Source organism: Armigeres subalbatus, unplaced genomic scaffold, assembly GCF_024139115.2.
Source record: "Armigeres subalbatus isolate Guangzhou_Male unplaced genomic scaffold, GZ_Asu_2 Contig1745, whole genome shotgun sequence".
Taxonomy (NCBI): Eukaryota; Metazoa; Arthropoda; class Insecta; order Diptera; family Culicidae; genus Armigeres; species Armigeres subalbatus.
This window is the reverse complement of record NW_026942556.1, coordinates 112256-130621: the sequence shown is the minus strand read 5'-3', so window position 1 is coordinate 130621 and position 18366 is coordinate 112256. Positions and strand designations below refer to the sequence as shown.

Sequence of the window (18366 nt, the reverse complement as noted above, 5' to 3'; positions counted from 1 at the left end):
GAACAAATTTACGTTTCAAGTTTATTAACATTATTTTTTGGATATGTCCAAGTCCTTATTTAATGGCATGCATTACACTCTCTAGCATCATTTAAACAAATGTTATGAGGAGAGATACGCCACTTGTTGTCATTTTAATCCATTCTAAAACACGACGCACATAAACCATGTCTATTGAAGGACATGAGCACTCCATTTCCATCTTGTCAATTTCTTCGTAATTCCAAGATATTTGTCAGTTTCTGATTGGTTGTTTATTTTACGATGAACCACTCAGCATATCATTTTTCAAAAGTCGTCAGGAATTCTTTCATAATATTGGAATATTTTATATTTCCTTTATAACATTCATCTAGTACGAATGAAGGTTTATACAACAATTGAAAACATAAAAATGTTCTGTGATTTAATGCTGATGCTTCATTTTAATAATTTCTTCCGCAGAAAGTCGATCAAAATTAGAAGATGATTCTCAGTTATTTCTGGGCTCTGGCGGGTTCTTTTTATGATATTTTCGGTTAACTCCGGTGGTATTTTACAGAATTGCCAAAAGAAAACGAAGAAACTTCCTAAAGAAATTTCCACAAGGACCCTATGATGATCCTTGTATATATTCCTTGCAAATAAATTTCCACAGCGTAAAGAGGATTTCTGCAGCATTAAAAACCCGAAAAATTATAAAGATTATATAGGAGGAGGTTCCTGGAGCGGTGACCGCAGGAATGACTATAGAAAATCGAAAAGAATACCGTCTTGAATTTACAAAAGAGTTATAGCGATGGTCACAGATATTTCTTTAATAAGTGCTCAAAAATTGAACCGGAAGTTTTTCCGCAGGAAGTCACTAATCAATTTCTGCAAGAATTTCTAAAGCGATTTCCGTAGGAATCATGAAGGGATTTCTGCAAGTAAGCTCTGAAGGAATATCTTCAGGTTATTTGTAGAGAATTTACTTGAACTCGCGACAAAATTCCCAAATGAATTACAAAATAGTTTCCTAGGGGAATTTTTGTAAAAATACTCGGAGAAATTTCCACAGATGTTCTTGGAAGAATATCCACAGACAATTTGGAGCAACTTCTGCACTTCAGCAGATCCAAGGGCAGTTGGAATTCGGCAAACATTTCCATGAAAATTTCCGGAGGATGACCCGCAGAAATCTTTGGGATGAATCGGCGCACGAAAAATGAATTTCTACAGGAGTTCTCGGAGTTTTTAAATGAAATTCCAGTAAGAATGGTAAAAAAGACTGCGTGAATTTTTAGAAAAGCTTGTTACAAGAATTGAAGGAGAAATAACGGACTAATTTCTGTTGGACTTTACGCAAATTATTCTGCCGTATTTCCAAAGAAATTTCTTCTGAAATTTCTAAAAATATTCCTCTGGAATTTTGAAGAAACTTGAGAAACTATGTTAGATTTTGTATTTTTTGTTTCTTGATCTGAGTTCAAATCTTTGTTTAACAGACGTTTTGTTTAAAAAACGGAGCTTCATTGTCTTATTCCTTAATATCTAAGCAAGTTTGTCTTGTGATCAATAACTACAACAAAGCTGCCTAATTAATTACTTTAAAGAAAATTGCGGTTTTGCCAGATATTTTAATATTTGGCACGTTTATCTTTAATCAATTATGATCAAATCTGGCCTTAACATTCATTTGTAATAAACGTACCTTGTGCAGAATTTTATAAAGTTCTATCAACAAAAAAAACTGATAATAACGGAACAAATCATGCCAAAGCCATCATCTAATCCAAAAAGCGGTGCTTATGCAAATAGTTTTGACTGTTTAAGTCTTGTTCTCTTGGATTCAGTACTTCTAGTGGCGAATAAGGCCATTTAGAAGGGTTGTTATATTTACTGCCGGTTTATTAGTCCTATTAGCATTTTGATACAAACATATGTTGCAGTTTTAAATCATATTTAAAATCAGTAATAATTGTAAAAAAAGAAATTTTTGAGAAGACATTTAACGTGTATTTGCTTAGAATTTAGATCTCGATCGCCCATATTTGGCGCGGAATGGGTTTCATGTCGCGCGGAAATGGCGCGGATTTGATTTTAGTCGGCGCGGATTTGGCGCGGAAAATATTTCAGGATCTCCGTAACAACCCTGTAAAGTAGAACCAAATTATTCTTACAAAGGCATAATATCTGCGTGTGTATAAGCTGCTCAAAAGCAGCACTGACCCATCTTACACCGTGACCCAGCTTACCCCACCTTACCCTACGAAAGTTACAAATAAGCAGGATTCGAGTGATGATCGAGATGCTGGTGAAGCAAGGATGTGAAATACAACGAACAAGTAAGACCGATAAGACACATAAGTCAAACAGGACAAATAAGACAATTCGCCAGCAATTCGCCAAATATTCCATCTGTTATTTCTCCGGAAATTCCTTCCTGAAATCTTCTTAAGGAAATCTTCCGGATATTTTTTCAGGAATGCTGGATTTCCTCCAAATATTCTTTCGGGATTTTTTCCAAACATTACTCCAGGAATTCCTCCGAATATTCCTCCATGAAAAATCTTTCAAAAACTCCAGATATTTCTCTAGGAATTCGTCCAAATATTCCTCCAGAAATTGTTTTGAATATTTCTTCATGAAATCATTCGTATTTTCCTTCAGGAATTTCTCTTGATATTCCCCAGGAATTCCTCCGGATATTTCTTCAGGAATTCTTTCGGATAATTCTCCAGCAATTTCTCCCGATAATCTTCCGGATATTCCTCCACAAATCCTTTGCATATTATTCCAGGATTCCTGGGCAATATCCAGTGGAATTCCTGAAGAAATATCCGGAACTACAGTCAAACCTACATGAGTCGATATTGAAGGGACCATCGACTCATAGAAATAGCGAGATGTGGAACATAAATCCTTGGAAAGCTGTTTGAAGGGACCATCATAGTAACCAAGAAAATATTTTTTAATATGAAATAATTTGCCTCCATGAGTCGATATCGAGTCATAGAACATCGACTCATGGAAGTTTGACTGTATTCCTGGAGGAAGAATTTCCATAGGAATATGTGAAGGAGTTTCGAGTGAAATATACGGAGGAATTCATTGAGGAATATCCGGAGGAATTCTTGGACGAATTTCTGGAGGAATATTCAAAGGAATATTTTGGAGAAATATTCGAAGAAATTCCTGGAGAATATTTCCGAGGAATATCCGAAGGAATTCCGGAGGAGTTTCTGGAGGAATATCCAGTCGAACGTATCCGGAGGAATATTCGATGGAATTCTTGGACGAATATCCTGACGAATTTATGGAGGAATATCCGGAAGAATTCCTGGAAACATATTCGAATGAACATCTGGAGGAATATCCGGAGGCACTCCTGGAGAAATACCAGACGAATTCCGTGAGGAATATCCAGTAGACTTCCTAGTTGAATATCCGGAGAAATTCCTGGAGGAATTTCCAAAGGAAGTCCTGGAGAAATACCCGTAGGAACTTCTGGAGGAATATCCGAAAGAATTCGGACGAAATATTTGGAATATCCGAAGGAATATTTGGAGGAATATCCGAAGGAATTCCTGAACGAATATCTGGAATAATTTCTGGAGGAATTCCCGGATTATTTGCTGGAGGAATGTGCGGATGAACTCATGGAGAAATAACCGGAGGAACTCCTGGAAGGGTATACAGAGGATTTCCTGAAGTAATACATTGTAATACATAATACATTCTTCCAATATTTGATTTCAATTTATATATGTATTTGGAAGCTTCGTGTTTGCAAATGTGAATGCGCTATTTTCTGGTGTCCCGCTAGATACAAGATTGATCGTTCTCATCGCTCCTTTCCGGCCGTGCGTCATGAGAAAATATGTTGTTGGCTTCACTCTCACAATGATATTTTTTTTATGGAATTTCGAAAACTTGCTTAAAGTAAAAAGGCTTTCCTTCAAACATTTATGCGGATACATGAACTTTTTATTGCACCAAAATGATCGTTGAAAAATTTCAATTTATTTGCCAGTTGGATTATGTAAAATTTGGTTCCTTTATGGCTCAAATCATTGGAGAGAGGTACTGAGAAGCAAAAAATGTCAGTTGTACAATAGTTCAGTATTTAGAGCAATTTGAGAAATAGTAGGTCCACGAAATTCTCTTGGAACATTCCTTGATCACTCCAAAAAGATTGTCAGCGGGGATTGGCGAAATTCCTTCCCAATTTCGAGTTATAGACATTTTCGTTCGAAAATAGCGCTCTATCGATAGAGCGATAAACAAACTCCAGCTGGTTTTGGAAAATGAAAACATGAGCCGTTTCTAGAAAAACATAAGAAAATATCGTGAGTGGGTTTGTGTACAAGGTTTCCAAACAAGCTTTAAAAAGAATTTGGGTAATAAAAGTGGTGCTGGTGTAAATAGCACAAATAAGACAAATAAAAGAAATAAGAGAAATAAGACAAATATGAAAAATAAGACAAATAAGATAAATATAAACAAATAAGACAAATAAGACAAATTAGACCAATAAGACAAATAAGACAATAAAGACAAATAAAAGAAATAAGAGAAATAAGACAAATCAGACAAATAGAACAAATAAGACAAATAGAACAAATAAGACAAATAGAACAAATAAGACAGATAAAACAAATATGACAAATAATACAAATAAGACAAATAAGATAAATAAGAAAAATAAATTCCTCCGGAAGTTCCTCCGGGAATAAGACAAATAAGACAAATAATAAGATAGATAACACAAACAAGAGTCCGGGAGTTCCTCCGGGAATTCCTCCGGGAATTCCTCCGAAAGTTCCTCCGGAAGTTCCTCCGAAAGTTCCTCCGGGAGTTCCTCCGGAAGTTCCTCAGGGAATTCCTCTGGAAATTCCTCAGGGAATTCCTCCGGAAGTTCCTCAGAGAATTCCTCCGGAAGTTCCTCAGGGAATTCCTCCGAAAGTTTCTCCGGGAATTCCTCCGTAAGTTCCTCCGGGAATTCCTCCGGAAATTCTTCCGGAAGTTCCTCCGGGAATTCCTCCGGAAGTTCCTCCGGGAATTCCTCCGGAAGTTCCTCCGGGAATTCCTCCGGAAGTTCCTCCTGGAATTCCTCCGGAAGTTCCTCCGGGAATTCCTCCGGAAGTTTCTCCGGGAATTCCCCCGGAAGTTCCTCCGGGAATTCTTCAAGAAGTTCCTCCGGGAATTCTTCAAGAAGTTCCTCCGGGAATTCTTCAAGAAGTTCCTCCGGGAATTCTTCAAGAAGTTCCTCCGGGAATTCTTCAAGAAGTTCCTCCGGGAATTCTTCAAGAAGTTCCTCCGGGAATTCTTCAAGAAGTTCCTCCGGGAGTTCTTCAAGAAGTTCCTCCGGGAGTTCTTTAAGAAGTTCCTCCGGGAATTCCTCCGGAAGTTTCTTCGGGAATTCTTCAAGAAGTTCCTCCGGGAATTCTTCAAGAAGTTCCTCCGGGAATTCTTCAAGAAGTTCCTCCGGGAATTCTTCAAGAAGTTCCTCCGGGAATTCTTCCTGAAGTTCCTTCGGAATTCCTGCAGGAACTGGAGGAAATTTCCCGAAGGATTTCCTGGAGCAACTTCCGGAGGATTTTCTGGAGGCACTTCTGGAGGATTTCCTGGAGGAACTTCCGGAGGATTTCCTGGAGGAACTTCCGGAGGATTTCCTGGAGGAACTTCCGCAATAATTTCTGGAGGATATTCCGGAGGAATTTCAGGAGGAACTTCCGGAGGAATTCCTGGAGGAACTTCCGGAGGAATTCCTGGAGGAACTTCCGGAGGAATTCCTGGAGGAACTTCCGGAGGAATTCCTGGAGGAACTTCCGGAGGAATTCCTGGAGGAACTTCCGGAGGAATTCCTGGAGGAACTTCCGGAGGAATTCCTGGAGGAACTTCCGGAGGAATTCCTGGAGGAACTTCCGGAGGAATTCCTGGAGGAACTTCCGGAGGAATTCGTGGAGGAACTTCCGGAGGAATTCGTGGAGGAACTTCAGGAGGAATTCCTGGAGGAACTTCCGGAGGAATTCCTGGAGGAACTTCCGGAGGAATTCCTGGAGGAACTTCCGGAGGAATTCCCGGAGGAACTTCCGGAGGAATTCCTGGAGGAACTTCCGGAGGAATTCCTGGAGGAACTTGCGGAGGAATTCCTGGAGGAACTTCCGGAGGAATTCCTGGAGGAATTCCTGGAGGAACTTCCGAAGGAATTCCTGGAAAAACTTCCGAAGGAATTCCTGGAAAAACTTCCGGAGGAATTCCTGGAGAAACTTCCGGAGGAATTCCTGGAGAAACTTCCGGAGGAATTCCTGGAGGAACTTCCGGAGGAATTCCTGGAGGAACTTCCTGGAGGAATTCCTGGAGGAACTTCCGGAGGATTTCCTGGAGGAACTTCCGAAAGTAGGAAGTACGAAAGCATGTACCATTTCAATCAGAGAGATAGATGTTAGTTTATGCGTGGCGGATAAAAGCTTAAACTCCAAGGAATTCTTGGAAAAGCTACAACATGTGATAATAACATACCAAATTGTGGTCTTTGGGTTGCTATGATCTTATTTAAGTGTGCAAAGGTCAATAAATTAAGTGAACAACTAGAAATTCTAATCGATTCAATACGGATGGGTCATATATGACAAAAGACGAAAATCAGCTATCAAAAATCAGTTTTAAGAGATAGAACCTTGCTTTCTTCAGCAAAAATGTTCAAAATTACCTGCTCCATCCAGGAAAAATATTGCACAGGTCAGGTTATGGGCACTACGATGATCTAGAGCATACAAATTATCCTTGAGTTGTAATTTTGATGTTCTTAGGAATCAACACCATACTTTGCCATATTCTTGTTAAATAATTGAAATTGAAACACTTAATGATAAAATCCTGCGCCTTCCCAGTGGTATAACAGATCTTTTTCAATATCTACGACTTTCCAAACCGTCCTTGAATTTAGATCCTAATATTCATATAGTTCAACAAGAAGATCTACGATGTCCTCACTATTTTTATGAGTTGGAATAGCTCCACAGTACCTCGTAACACCATTACAGACACATTACAGACTTCACTCGACATCTACGACTCTCCAAACTATCCTTGAGTACAGATCTTAATATTCAAATCGATCAACATGGAGATCTTCGATGTCCTTATTAGTTTTATGAGTTGGAATAGCTCCAAAGTACCTCGTAACACCATTACAGACACACCACAGAGTTCGATCAATATCTACGACGCTGCAAACTGTCCTTGAGTACAGATGTTAATATTCAAATCGATCAACATGAAGATCTCCACAGTGTCTCAACTATTTTTATGAGTTGGAATAGCATCACGGTACTTCATTACACCAATTCAGACAAACTACAGAATCCGTTCGACATCTACGACACTCCAAACTATCCTTGAGTACAGATCTTAATATTCAAATCGATCAACATGGCGATCTTCGATGTCCTCACTAGTTTTATGAGTTGGAATAGCTCCAAGGTACCTCGTGACACCATTACAGACGCACCTTAGAATTTGTTCAATATCTATGACACTCCAAACTGTCCTTGAGTAAAGATCTTAATATTCAAAACGATATTCAAAACGTTCAACAAGGTATTCGATGTCTTCGATTCCAACTCTTTTCATGAGTTGGATTTGCCCACGAGACTTCGTTACACCATTATGGACACATTACATAATTCGTTGAACTTCTACGACACTCCAAACTGTCTTTGAGCTCAGATCCTAATATTCAAATCGATTGACAAGAAGATCTTCGATGTCCCCACTAGTTTTATGAGTTGGAATAGCTCCAAGGTACCTCGTAACACAATTACAGACATACTATAACTTCGTTCGACATCTAAGGCTAGCCAAACTATCCTTGAGTACAGATCATAATAATCAAATCGATCAACATGAAGATCTTCGATGTCCCTACTAGTTTTATGAGATGGAATAGCTCCAAGGGACTTCGCTACATTATTACAGTCAAACTACAGAATTCGTTCGACATCTACGACACTCCAAACTCTCCTTGAGTACAGATCTTAATCCCAATTCTTGTACATATTGCGGATAAGAAATTCTTCGGAAATTCCTCGGGAAATTGTTCAAAAAGGGGAATGTTAGTTTGGTCAGAAGTCATAAGTCATTCAGCGAATAATCATTTGGATGAATGCCACCTGGCCTAAAGTCATCTAGCCGAATTCAAATGTTCCGAATGTTTGGTCGAAACGGTTATTATGTTGAAAACGGTTTGGCCAAACGTTGTTTGATCGAATAGGTTATTTGACTAAATAGCCGTTTGGCCGATATGGTCTTTCAGCAGACAAGGGCATTGGGTTGAAAATATCATTTGGTGGAATGGGTCATACAGTGGGAAATGCCATTTGCTGCATGGGTCTTATCACCAAAAATGTAGTTTTCGGCCAAACCAGGGGTCATATCACAAAAAATGTATTTTTTTTGTCAGACGACAGTTTGGGCCATATGACCTATTAGACCAGATGGGTTTCTGCTTTTAATGGTTTGTTCAGTAGAATAATATTGTCGGTCTTTCGGTCAAACGACCCTTTCCCGTTCAAAAATTTGATTTCAGAGATATTTTTGGGAAATATCTTTCTTTCCTTCTTCGGAATTTCCATACGATTTTTTAGAATTACCACAAGAAGTTAATTGCATATTAATCGGTAAACTCGGCCGTACAAAAATCATTTTCATTTTTTTGTTAAACATACCTGCTGCACATGTTTCGAAATGGACAAATTGATAAGAAATTTGCGAAAAAGAATCCACGTATCTTGGAGGGACTTGAACCCTCAACCTCCTACTCTCTAGATAGGGCTGATAACCTCTACACAACAAGACCACTTAAAGTTCACGGAAAACCTTCACCTCTTGGCTCTTTTTTGCAAATTTAATATCTTTCGGATGCTTGATTCGTCCAATCGTCACATGTGCTTTACTGTTGTATATCCACAGTCACCCACATTGTTTATTATCGAGAACTTCACACACTATGTCCCCAGTACAGAAACGGGATGGGCGGATTTGTATAGGGTGTGTATCAATCACACTCTGCTATGCCAACTATTTGCTTGGCTAAAGCATTTGATGAGTATGACGGTTCTACGCACGTGGTCTAGTACTGGCACTCACTCCCTAGATCATAGCAAAAGTTAATGTATAGTAGGTTTTGTCTTTATTTTCTCAAGAAGGGATTTTCGAAGGAAAATTTGAAGGAACTCCAAAAGTTAGACACTTCAGTCAAAAACTGCACCTCCATCGAACCGTTGAATCGCGCCATGATTAATTAATGACGATCAACGGCCACGAAAGTGGAACACACAAAGGCAATTTTATGCCGGGGGTTTACAGTCATTGAGGACTACTTCGGATGACAACAACGAAAGTGAATGTGAATGTTTTGATTTTTATCGCTCTCCTTCGGGTGTGGACCGCCCGAGACAAACGGCCTTCAACTTTCGCTGCAGCACGTCATCCAGCCGTAAAAAATGATTTGAACACCGTTACGGGTTTTTAGTAGTGCCAAAGCGATAATGCATGATTGAACTGATTGGACGTCATGGCTGTGGCGACTGGCGAGATTTTATCGGAGAATTTATTAATTTCAATACATGTGTATTATTCATAGTTTTGTTGTCAGTTTGTCATTAACTCACAAATATTCAACGATGACTAACATATTTTTTTATTGTTTTTTTACAGATCTTCAACAACGTGTTGGATTTAGTAGTTTTTCATTCGCCAAGTTAGCTGAAACATACATTCAAAATGCCTAAATCGGTAAGTAGTCAAACAAACCCATCCTTTTTGTAGACTTTCAAATAATCCTGAAAGTAGGCAACAGCTGTATCATTCGGAAATGGAATTCCACTTCCAATGGATCCAACAACTTCATCAGACTCAATCCAATTGTTTAAACTCTTTGAAAACACGCGAATAAATCCGCTGCATTGATTCATCGCAATTCCGCTTCCTCCGGAGACGGCCCACGCTTTTTCCCCTCTTCATCTCCCACTCGTTTCCCACGGAGACAGTTCCAAATGGGGGAACGACAAGCGAGCGGCAGCCACGGTCTTACGTAAGCCGCCAATCGAGAGACAACTGCGACGGCAACGACAACAATAACTAGAAGACGGTGAATCTCACATCATCGGTTGCTGCAGTTGTGTTATTGCCATTTTTGTACAAACCCACCTGCTTGTAGACATTTGCTGACAGGCTATAATTTTACTTCAAAAACGTAGGCAAATAATTTCGATTATTTTTAGAATGGAAATCGGGAATCCGAGCTTACGAGCATTGTCGCCTTGGCGAGTAGTCTTATCTCTATAGGTGGATCAATCGGCAATTTCGCACCAATGTCGTCGTTCTATACCCGTACCATATTTACATTTTCTGTTTAGACGAGTGGGACTTTCCAGTAGTCGCGCATCCTCCACCGGCGCTCGTTCTTGACCTGCTGCTCTCCCCAATTAGACCTCCAAACCGGCACGGAGCGCCCCATCGCGGCGGTAGGGTGAATGAAAGAGCGTGTCGTTTATCGTTAAGGTAATAGCCCCACAGTAATGAATATTATCTCTGGGATTTGTTCGCGACGGAATCTGCTTTGTGTGTGCGTTCGCCGCAAGACGGAAGATTCACGGCGAATGAGGTTGAAGGCGGTGGTGGTGTAGAATCGCGTGTTTGCGATGTTTTCTTCTTTTATTGTTGCCTGCAGCAGCTTTGCGGGTTTGTTTTCGCTGGAAATTAGTAGGAAGGTGGCACATAAATTGTTTTTTCTTTCGCCTTATTGAGAGTGTTGTTGTCTTCTAGAATCTTCGGAATGATCACTTGCTTGACAGGGGATTACGCTGAAGTTAAAGATCAGCTGTTATCAACCTTTAAAGTTTAGCATTATTTAGCACCTTGTAGTTATGTTCTTTTTCACGTTGTTAGCCAAAATTGCCTTAAAAAGGTTAAGGCTCAAACCTTAGCGTAATATGCTGTGGTTGACCACATTTGTAAATCTTTATACATAATATTGAAGTTCTAACCAAATTATGCCACCAGCTTTGCTTATTTTGGACTTTTGGCTATTATGCCAAGTAATCAAAAACTAAAACATACAAACAAAGTATATATAGGAAATTCTTCAGGAATGTATTAAAAAAAAATACAAAGTTACTCAGGATCTTCCAAAGCAATTCCAGGGGGAACTTCCGAAGTAATTTTTGGATCAATTTTGAAATAAATATCCTCTGGAGAATTTTTCAAACATTTTTTTTAATCATGATTAAAGTGATTTTCAAAGAAATCACTTCAGTAGAAATAAGACCTGTGCGCAGCCGGCGCCGCTGATTTTCTCAGGCGGCCGCCGACGACAAAAATAAGTCGGCGCGCCGCTGCATGGAAATTTTTCACGCAACCGAATATTTTTTACCACGCCGATGGCTATTGAAGAACAATTTAAACCAGTAGTTTCATGGCTTTTGTACATTTTTGTAACAATCTCGAAATAAATTTCTGAAAAAATTAACGAAAATTTTCTTGGGAGTAGAGAGATTTATATAAGTATTCTTGAAGTAATTTCCGCGGAATTCCCGGAGGAACTCGAGGGAGAGACCGCAGAACAATTAAGGACACTCCTCACGGAATCCAGATTTAGAAGTGCTCGCGTTTTCAAGGGCCCACCACTCAATACGGAAGCAATGCACAACTGTCATTTTGCAGCATGCGTGAAATTATAAAAATGACAGTTGTGTGTTGCTTCCGTGGGCCCTTGAAAATGCGAGCATCTGGATTTCGTAAGGAGTGTCCTTAAAGGAAGAACTTCAGGGGCTCAAGTACCCCTGCAGTACCAAGGAAAAAAATTGAGGGACTTTCGGAAGAAATTTCTGTAATAGCTTCTGTGGGAATATCGGTGAAAATTTCAAGTATATACACTTTAATAGAGGCCCGAAATTCGGTAATATATTTTATTAAAAAAATCGGTGATCGGTTTCGGTTTCGGAAACTGTAAATAAACTTATTGAATATCGGTGATTTTTTAATAGTTTACAGAGAACTGTGAAAAATGTTACCGATGAAAATGTAAAAGAGCTTATATTACCTGATGAAATACTAAGCTGAAATATCGGTAAACGCAAACAAGCTCGAAACATCATAGAGGAAACTGGAATTGAATGAGTAAGTATTTCCTAATGAATTTCGAAATCCCGCAGTTAATGACATTGTCTGCTCGAAATTACCCGAATTAGCCCTGAAGAACGAAGAAACTCACGAAAAAAAAATCCTGAACAATTTTGGCGGAACTTTTGTAGGAAAGAAAATTTTCGGGAAGAATACATGGAAGAACTTTCCGAAGAATTTCCAGAAAAACTTCCCGATGAATTTCTGGAGAAGCACCCCAACAAGTTTCTGGTGGAACCCTTGGAAGAATTCATGGAAAAAATCCTAAGGAATTCTTACAAAAACTTCTAAAGAAAATGATGGAGCAACTACCGGAGGAATACTTGAAGGAACTTCAGAAAAAAAATCCTGGAGAATCGTCCGAACGAAGACATTTTTTAAGAAACTTCCTGAGGATTTGCTGGAGGAAATTGGATGGATTTTGTCAGAAGTTCCAAAAGGAATTCTTGAGGCAGCCTTTCGAGGAATTTCTGGAGAAGCTTCCCGAATAATTCCTGGAGGAACTTTCAAACTAATTCTTGGAGGAATTCCTGGAAAAACTTCAGAAGAAATTCTTGAAAAAACTTCCATGAGGAATTGCTGGATAAATTTGGATGCTTTTTTTTGGGAATTCCTTTGGATAAACTTCCCGATGGATTCCTGGAAAGGATTCTTGAAAAAAATCATGGAAAAGCATTCTGCAAAAACTCCTGGAGGAACTTCCCGAACATTTCCTGGAGAAATTCCTGAAAGAACTTTCGGTGGACCTTCCCGAGGAATTCCTTGAGGAACTTCTGGAAAAGTTCCTGGGGGAACTTCCGGAGAAAGTTCTAGAGGAGCTTCCTGGAGGAACTTTCAGAGGAATTCCTGAAGGAACTTCCGGAGGAATTCATTGAGTAACTTCCGGAGGAATTCCTGAAGGACATTCTTGTGGAACCCTCCGAGGAATTCCTGGAGGATCCTCCGGAATGATTCCTTGAGAAACTTTCGGAGGAACTTTCGGAGGAATTCCTGGAGGAACTTTCGGAGGAACTCCGGGAGGAGCTTCCGGAGGAACTTTTGGAGGAACTTCCGGAGGAACTTCCGGAGGAATTCCCGGAGGAACTTCCGGAGGAATTCCCGGAGGAACTTCCGGAGGAATTCCCGGAGGAACTTCCGAAGGAATTCCCGGAGGAACTTCCGAAGGAATTCCCGGAGGAACTTCCGGAGGAATTCCCGGAGGAACTTCCGGAGGAATTCCCGGAGGAACTTCCGGAGGAATTCCCGGAGGAACTTCCGGAGGAATTCCCGGAGGAACTTCCGGAGGAATTCCCGGAGGAACTTCCGGAGGAATTCCCGGAGGAACTTCCGGAGGAATTCCCGGAGGAACTTCCGGAGGAATTCCCGGAGGAACTTCCGGAGGAACTCCGGGAGGGACTTCCGGAGGGATTTCCGGAGGTACTTGCAAAGGAGATGTGGGAAGTACCTCCGGAGGAATTCCCGGAGGAACTTCCGGAGGAATTCCCGGAGGAACTTCCGGAGGAATTCGGAGGAACTTCGGAGGAATTCCCGGAGGAACTTCCGGAGGAATTCGGAGGAACTTCCGGAGGAATTCCCGGAGGAACTTCCGGAGGAATTCGGAGGAACTTCCGGAGGAATTCCCGGAGGAACTTCCGGAGGAATTCCCGGAGGAACTTCCGGAGGAATTCTGGAGGAACTTCCGGAGGAATTCCCGGAGGAACTTCCGGAGGAATTCCCGGAGGAACTTCCGGAGGAATTCGGAGGAACTTCCGGAGGAATTCCCGGAGGAACTTCCGGAGGAATTCCCGGAGGAACTTCGGAGGAATTCCGGAGGAACTTCCGGAGGAATTGGAGGAACTTCCGGAGGAATTCGGAGGAACTTCCGGAGGAATTTCGGAGGAACTTCCGGAGGAATTCCCGGAGGAACTTCCGGAGGAATTTCCGGAGGAATTCGGAGGAACTTCCGGAGGAATTGGAGGAACTTCCGGAGGAATTCCCGGAGGAACTTCCGGAGGAATTGGAGGAACTTCCGGAGGAATTCCCGGAGGAACTTCCGGAGGAATTCCCGAAGGAACTTCCGGAGGAATTCCCGGAGGAACTTCCGGAGGAATTCCCGAAGGAACTTCCGGAGGAATTCCCGGAGGAACTTCCTGAGGAACTTCCGGAGGAATTCCCGAAGGAACTTCCGGAGGAATTCCCGGAGGAACTTCCTGAGGAACTTCTGGAGGAATTCCCGGAGGAATTTCCGGAGGAATTTCCTGAGGAACTTCCGGAGGAATTCCCTGAGGAACTTCCGGAGGAATTCCCGGAGGAACTTCCGGAGGAATTCCCTGAGGAACTTCCGGAGGAATTCCCTGAGGAACTTCCGGAGGAATTCCCTGAGGAACTTCCGGAGGAATTCCCTGAGGAACTTCCGGAGGAATTCCCTGAGGAACTTCCGGAGGAATTCCTGAAGAACTTCCGGAGGATTTCCTGAGGAACTTCCGGAGGAATTCCTGAGGAACTTCCGGAGGAATTCCTGAGGAACTTCTGGAGGAATTCCTGAGGAACTTCCGGAGGAATTCCTGAGGAACTTCCGGAGGAATTCCTGGGGAACTTCCTGAGGAATTCCCTGGGGAACTCCCGGAGGAATTCCCTGAGGAACTCCCGGAGGAATTTCCGGAGGAAGTCCTGGTGGAACTTCCGGAGGAATTCCCGGTGGAACTTCCGGAGGAATTCCCGGGGGAACTTCCGGAGGAATTCCCGGGGGAACTTCCAGGAGGAATTCCCGGGGGAACTTCCGGAGGAATTCCCGGGGGAACTTCCGGAGGAATTCCCGTAGGAACTTCCGGAGAAATTTCTGGAGAAACTTCCGGAGGAATTCGGAGGAACTTCCGGAGGAATTCCCGGAGGAACTTCCGGAGGAATTCCGGAGGAACTTCCGGAGGAATTCCCGGAGGAACTTCGGAGGAATTCCCGGAGGAACTTCCGGAGGAATTCGGAGGAACTTCGGAGGAATTCAGGAGGAACTTCCGGAGGAATTCGGAGGAACTTCCGGAGGAATTCGGAGGAACTTCCGAGGAATTCCCGGAGGAACTTCGGAGGAATTCGAGGAACTTCCGGAGGAATTCGGAGGAACTTCCGGAGGAATTTCGGAAGAACTTCCGGAGGAATTCTGGAGGAACTTCCGGAGGAATTCCCGGAGGAACTTCCGGAGGAATTCCCGGAGGAACTTCCGGAGGAATTCGGAGGAACTTCCGGAGGAATTTGGAGGAACTTCCGGAGGAATTCCCGGTGGAACTTCCGGAGGAATTCCCGGTGGAACTTCCGGAGGAATTCCCGGTGGAACTTCCGGAGGAATTCCGGGAGGAATTCCCCGAGGAATTCCCGGTGGAACTTCCGGAGGAATTCCCCGAGGAATTCCCAGAAGAACTTCCGGAGGAATTCCCGGTGGAACTTCCGGAGGAATTCCCGGAGGAACTTCTGGATGAATTTCCGGAGGAATTCCCCGAGGAATTCCCAGAAGAACTTCCGGAGGAATTCCCGGAGGAACTTCCGGTGGAACTTCCGGAGGAATTCCCGGTGGAACTTCCGGAGGAATTCCCGGTGGAACTTCCGGAGGAATTCCCGGTGGAACTTCCGGAGGAATTCCTGGAGGAACTTCCGGAGGAATTCCTGGAGGAACTTCCGGAGGAATTCCTGGAGGAACTTCCGGAGGAATTCGGAGGAACTTCCGGAGGAATTCCCGGAGGAACTTCCGGAGGAATTCGGAGGAACTTCCGGAGGAATTGGAGGAACTTCCGGAGGAATTCCCGGAGGAACTTCCGGAGGAATTCGGAGGAACTTCCGGAGGAATTCCCGGAGGAACTTCCGAGGAATTCCCGAGGAACTTCCGGAGGAATTCGGAGGAACTTCGGAGGAATTCCCGGAGGAACTTCCGGAGGAATTCCCGGAGGAACTTCCGGAGGAATTCGGAGGAACTTCCGGAGGAATTCCCGGAGGAACTTCCGGAGGAATTCCCGGAGGAACTTCCGGAGGAATTTTGGAGGAACTTCGGAGGAATTCGGAGGAACTTCCGGAGGAATTCCTGGAGGAACTTCCGGAGGAATTCCCGGAGGAACTTCCGGAGGAATTCCGGAGGAACTTCCGGAGGAATTCGGAGGAACTTCCGGAGGAATTCGGAGGAACTTCCGGAGGAATTCGGAGGAACTTCCGGAGGAATTCCCGGAGGAACTTCCGGAGGAACTTCCGAGGAATTCCCGGAGGAACTTCCGGAGGAATTCGGAGGAACTTCGGAGGAATTCCCGGAGGAACTTCCGGAGGAACTTCGGAGGAATTCCGGAAACTTCCGGAGAAATTCCCGGAGGAACTTCCGGAGGAATTCCGGAGGAACTTCCGGAGGAATTTGGAGGAACTTCCGGAGGAATTCCCGGAGGAACTTCCGAGGAATTGGAGGAACTTCCGGAGGAATTCCCGGAGGAACTTCCGGAGGAATTCCCGGAGGAACTTCCGGAGGAATTCGGAAGAACTTCCGGAGGAATTCCCGGAGGAACTTCCGGAGGAATGGCCGGAGGCACTTCCGGAGGAATTTCCGGAGGAACTTCCGGAGGATTTCCCGGAGGGACTTCCGGAAGAATTCCCGGAGGAACTTCCGGAGGAATTCGGAGGAACTTCGGAGGAATTGGAGGAACTTGCGGAGGGATTCCCGGAGGAACTTCCGGAGGAATTCCCGGAGGAACTTCCGGAGGAATTCCCGGGAGAACTGCCGGAAGGATTCTCGAGGGAACTTCCGGAGGAATTCTCGGGGGGACCTTCGGGAGGAATTCCCGGGAGAACTTCCGGAGCGATTCCCGGGGGAACTTCCGGAGCGATTCCCGGGGAACTTCCGGAGGAATCCTCGGAGGAACTTCCGGAGGAATTCCCGGAGGAACTTCCGGAGGAATTCCCGGGGGAAGCTTCCGGAGGAATTCCCGGAGCAATTTCCGGAGGAATTTCCGGCGGAATTCTTGGAATTCTTGGAACTTCAGAAAAAAAAATCCTGGATAATCTTCCGAACGAAGACATTTTTGGAGAAACTTCCTGAGGATTTGCTGGAGGAAATTGGATGGATTTTGTCAGAAGTTCCAAAAGTATTCTTGGGGCAACCTTTCGAGGAATTCCTGGAGAAGCTTCCCGAATAATTCTTGGAGGATCTTCTGGAGGAATTCCCGGAGGAACTTCCGGAGGAATTCCCGGAGGAACTTCCGGAGGAATTCCCGGAGGAACTTCCGGAGGAATTCCCGGAGGAACTTCCGGAGGAATTCCCGGAGGAACTTCCGGAGGAATTCCCGGAGGAACTTCCGGAGGAATTCCCGGAGGAACTTCCGGAGGAATTTGGAGGAACTTCCGCCGGAATTCCCGGGGGGAACTTCCGGGGGAATTCCCGGGGGGAACTCCCGCAGGAACTCCCGGGGGGAACTTCCGGAGGAATTCCCGGGGGGAACTTCCGCAGGAATTCCCGGAGGAACTTCGGAGGAATTCGGAGGAACTTCCGGAGGAATTCCGGAGGAACTTCCGGAGGAATTCGGAGGAACTTCCGGAGGAATTCCTGAGGAACTTCCGGAGGAACTCCCGGAGGAACTTCCGGAGGAACTCCCGGAGGAATTCCCGGTGGAACTTCCGGAGGAATTCCCGGTGGAACTTCCGGAGGAACTTCCGGAGGAATTCCCGGAGGAACTTCCGGATGAATTCCCGGAGGAACTTCCGGAGGAATTCCTGGAGGAACTTTCGAGGAACTTCCGGAGGAATTCCCGGAGGAACTCCCGGGGGAACTTCCCGGCGGAACTTCCGGAGGAATTCCCGGAGGAACTTCCGGGGGAATTCCCGGAGGAACTTCCGGAGGAATTCCCGGAGGAACTTGCGGAGGAATTCCCGGAGGAACTTCCGGAGGAATTCCCGGAGGAACTTCCGGAGGAATTCCCGGAGGAACTTCCGGAGGAATTCCCGGAGGAAGCTACGGAGGCATTCCCGGAGGCACTTCCGTGGGAATGCCCGGAGGAACTTCCGGGGGAATTCGGAGGAACTTCCGGAGGAATTTGGAGGAACTTCCGGAGGAATTCGGAGGAACTTCCGGAGGAATTCCCGGAGGAACTTCCGGAGGAATTCCCGGAGGAACTTCCGGAGGAATTCGGAGGAACTTCCGGAGGAATTCCCGGAGGAACTTCCGGAGGAATTCGGAGGAACTTCCGGAGGAATTCCGGAGGAACTTCCGGAGGAATT

At 44.1% G+C, this 18366-nt stretch overlaps 1 protein-coding gene across 3 annotated transcripts in view; it reads left to right on the top strand.

Moving 5' to 3' along the window:
* LOC134203298 (moesin/ezrin/radixin homolog 1-like) overlaps positions 1-18366 on the top strand; it is a 142186-nt gene that overhangs the window by 38641 nt on the left and 85179 nt on the right. For all 3 annotated transcript variants that reach the window (XM_062678177.1, XM_062678178.1, XM_062678179.1), the window contains one exon: positions 9685-9762. In XM_062678177.1, coding sequence (XP_062534161.1) covers positions 9751-9762 — 12 coding nt within the window. In that variant the 5' untranslated portion in view covers positions 9685-9750. The remainder of the gene's footprint in view (positions 1-9684; positions 9763-18366) is intronic.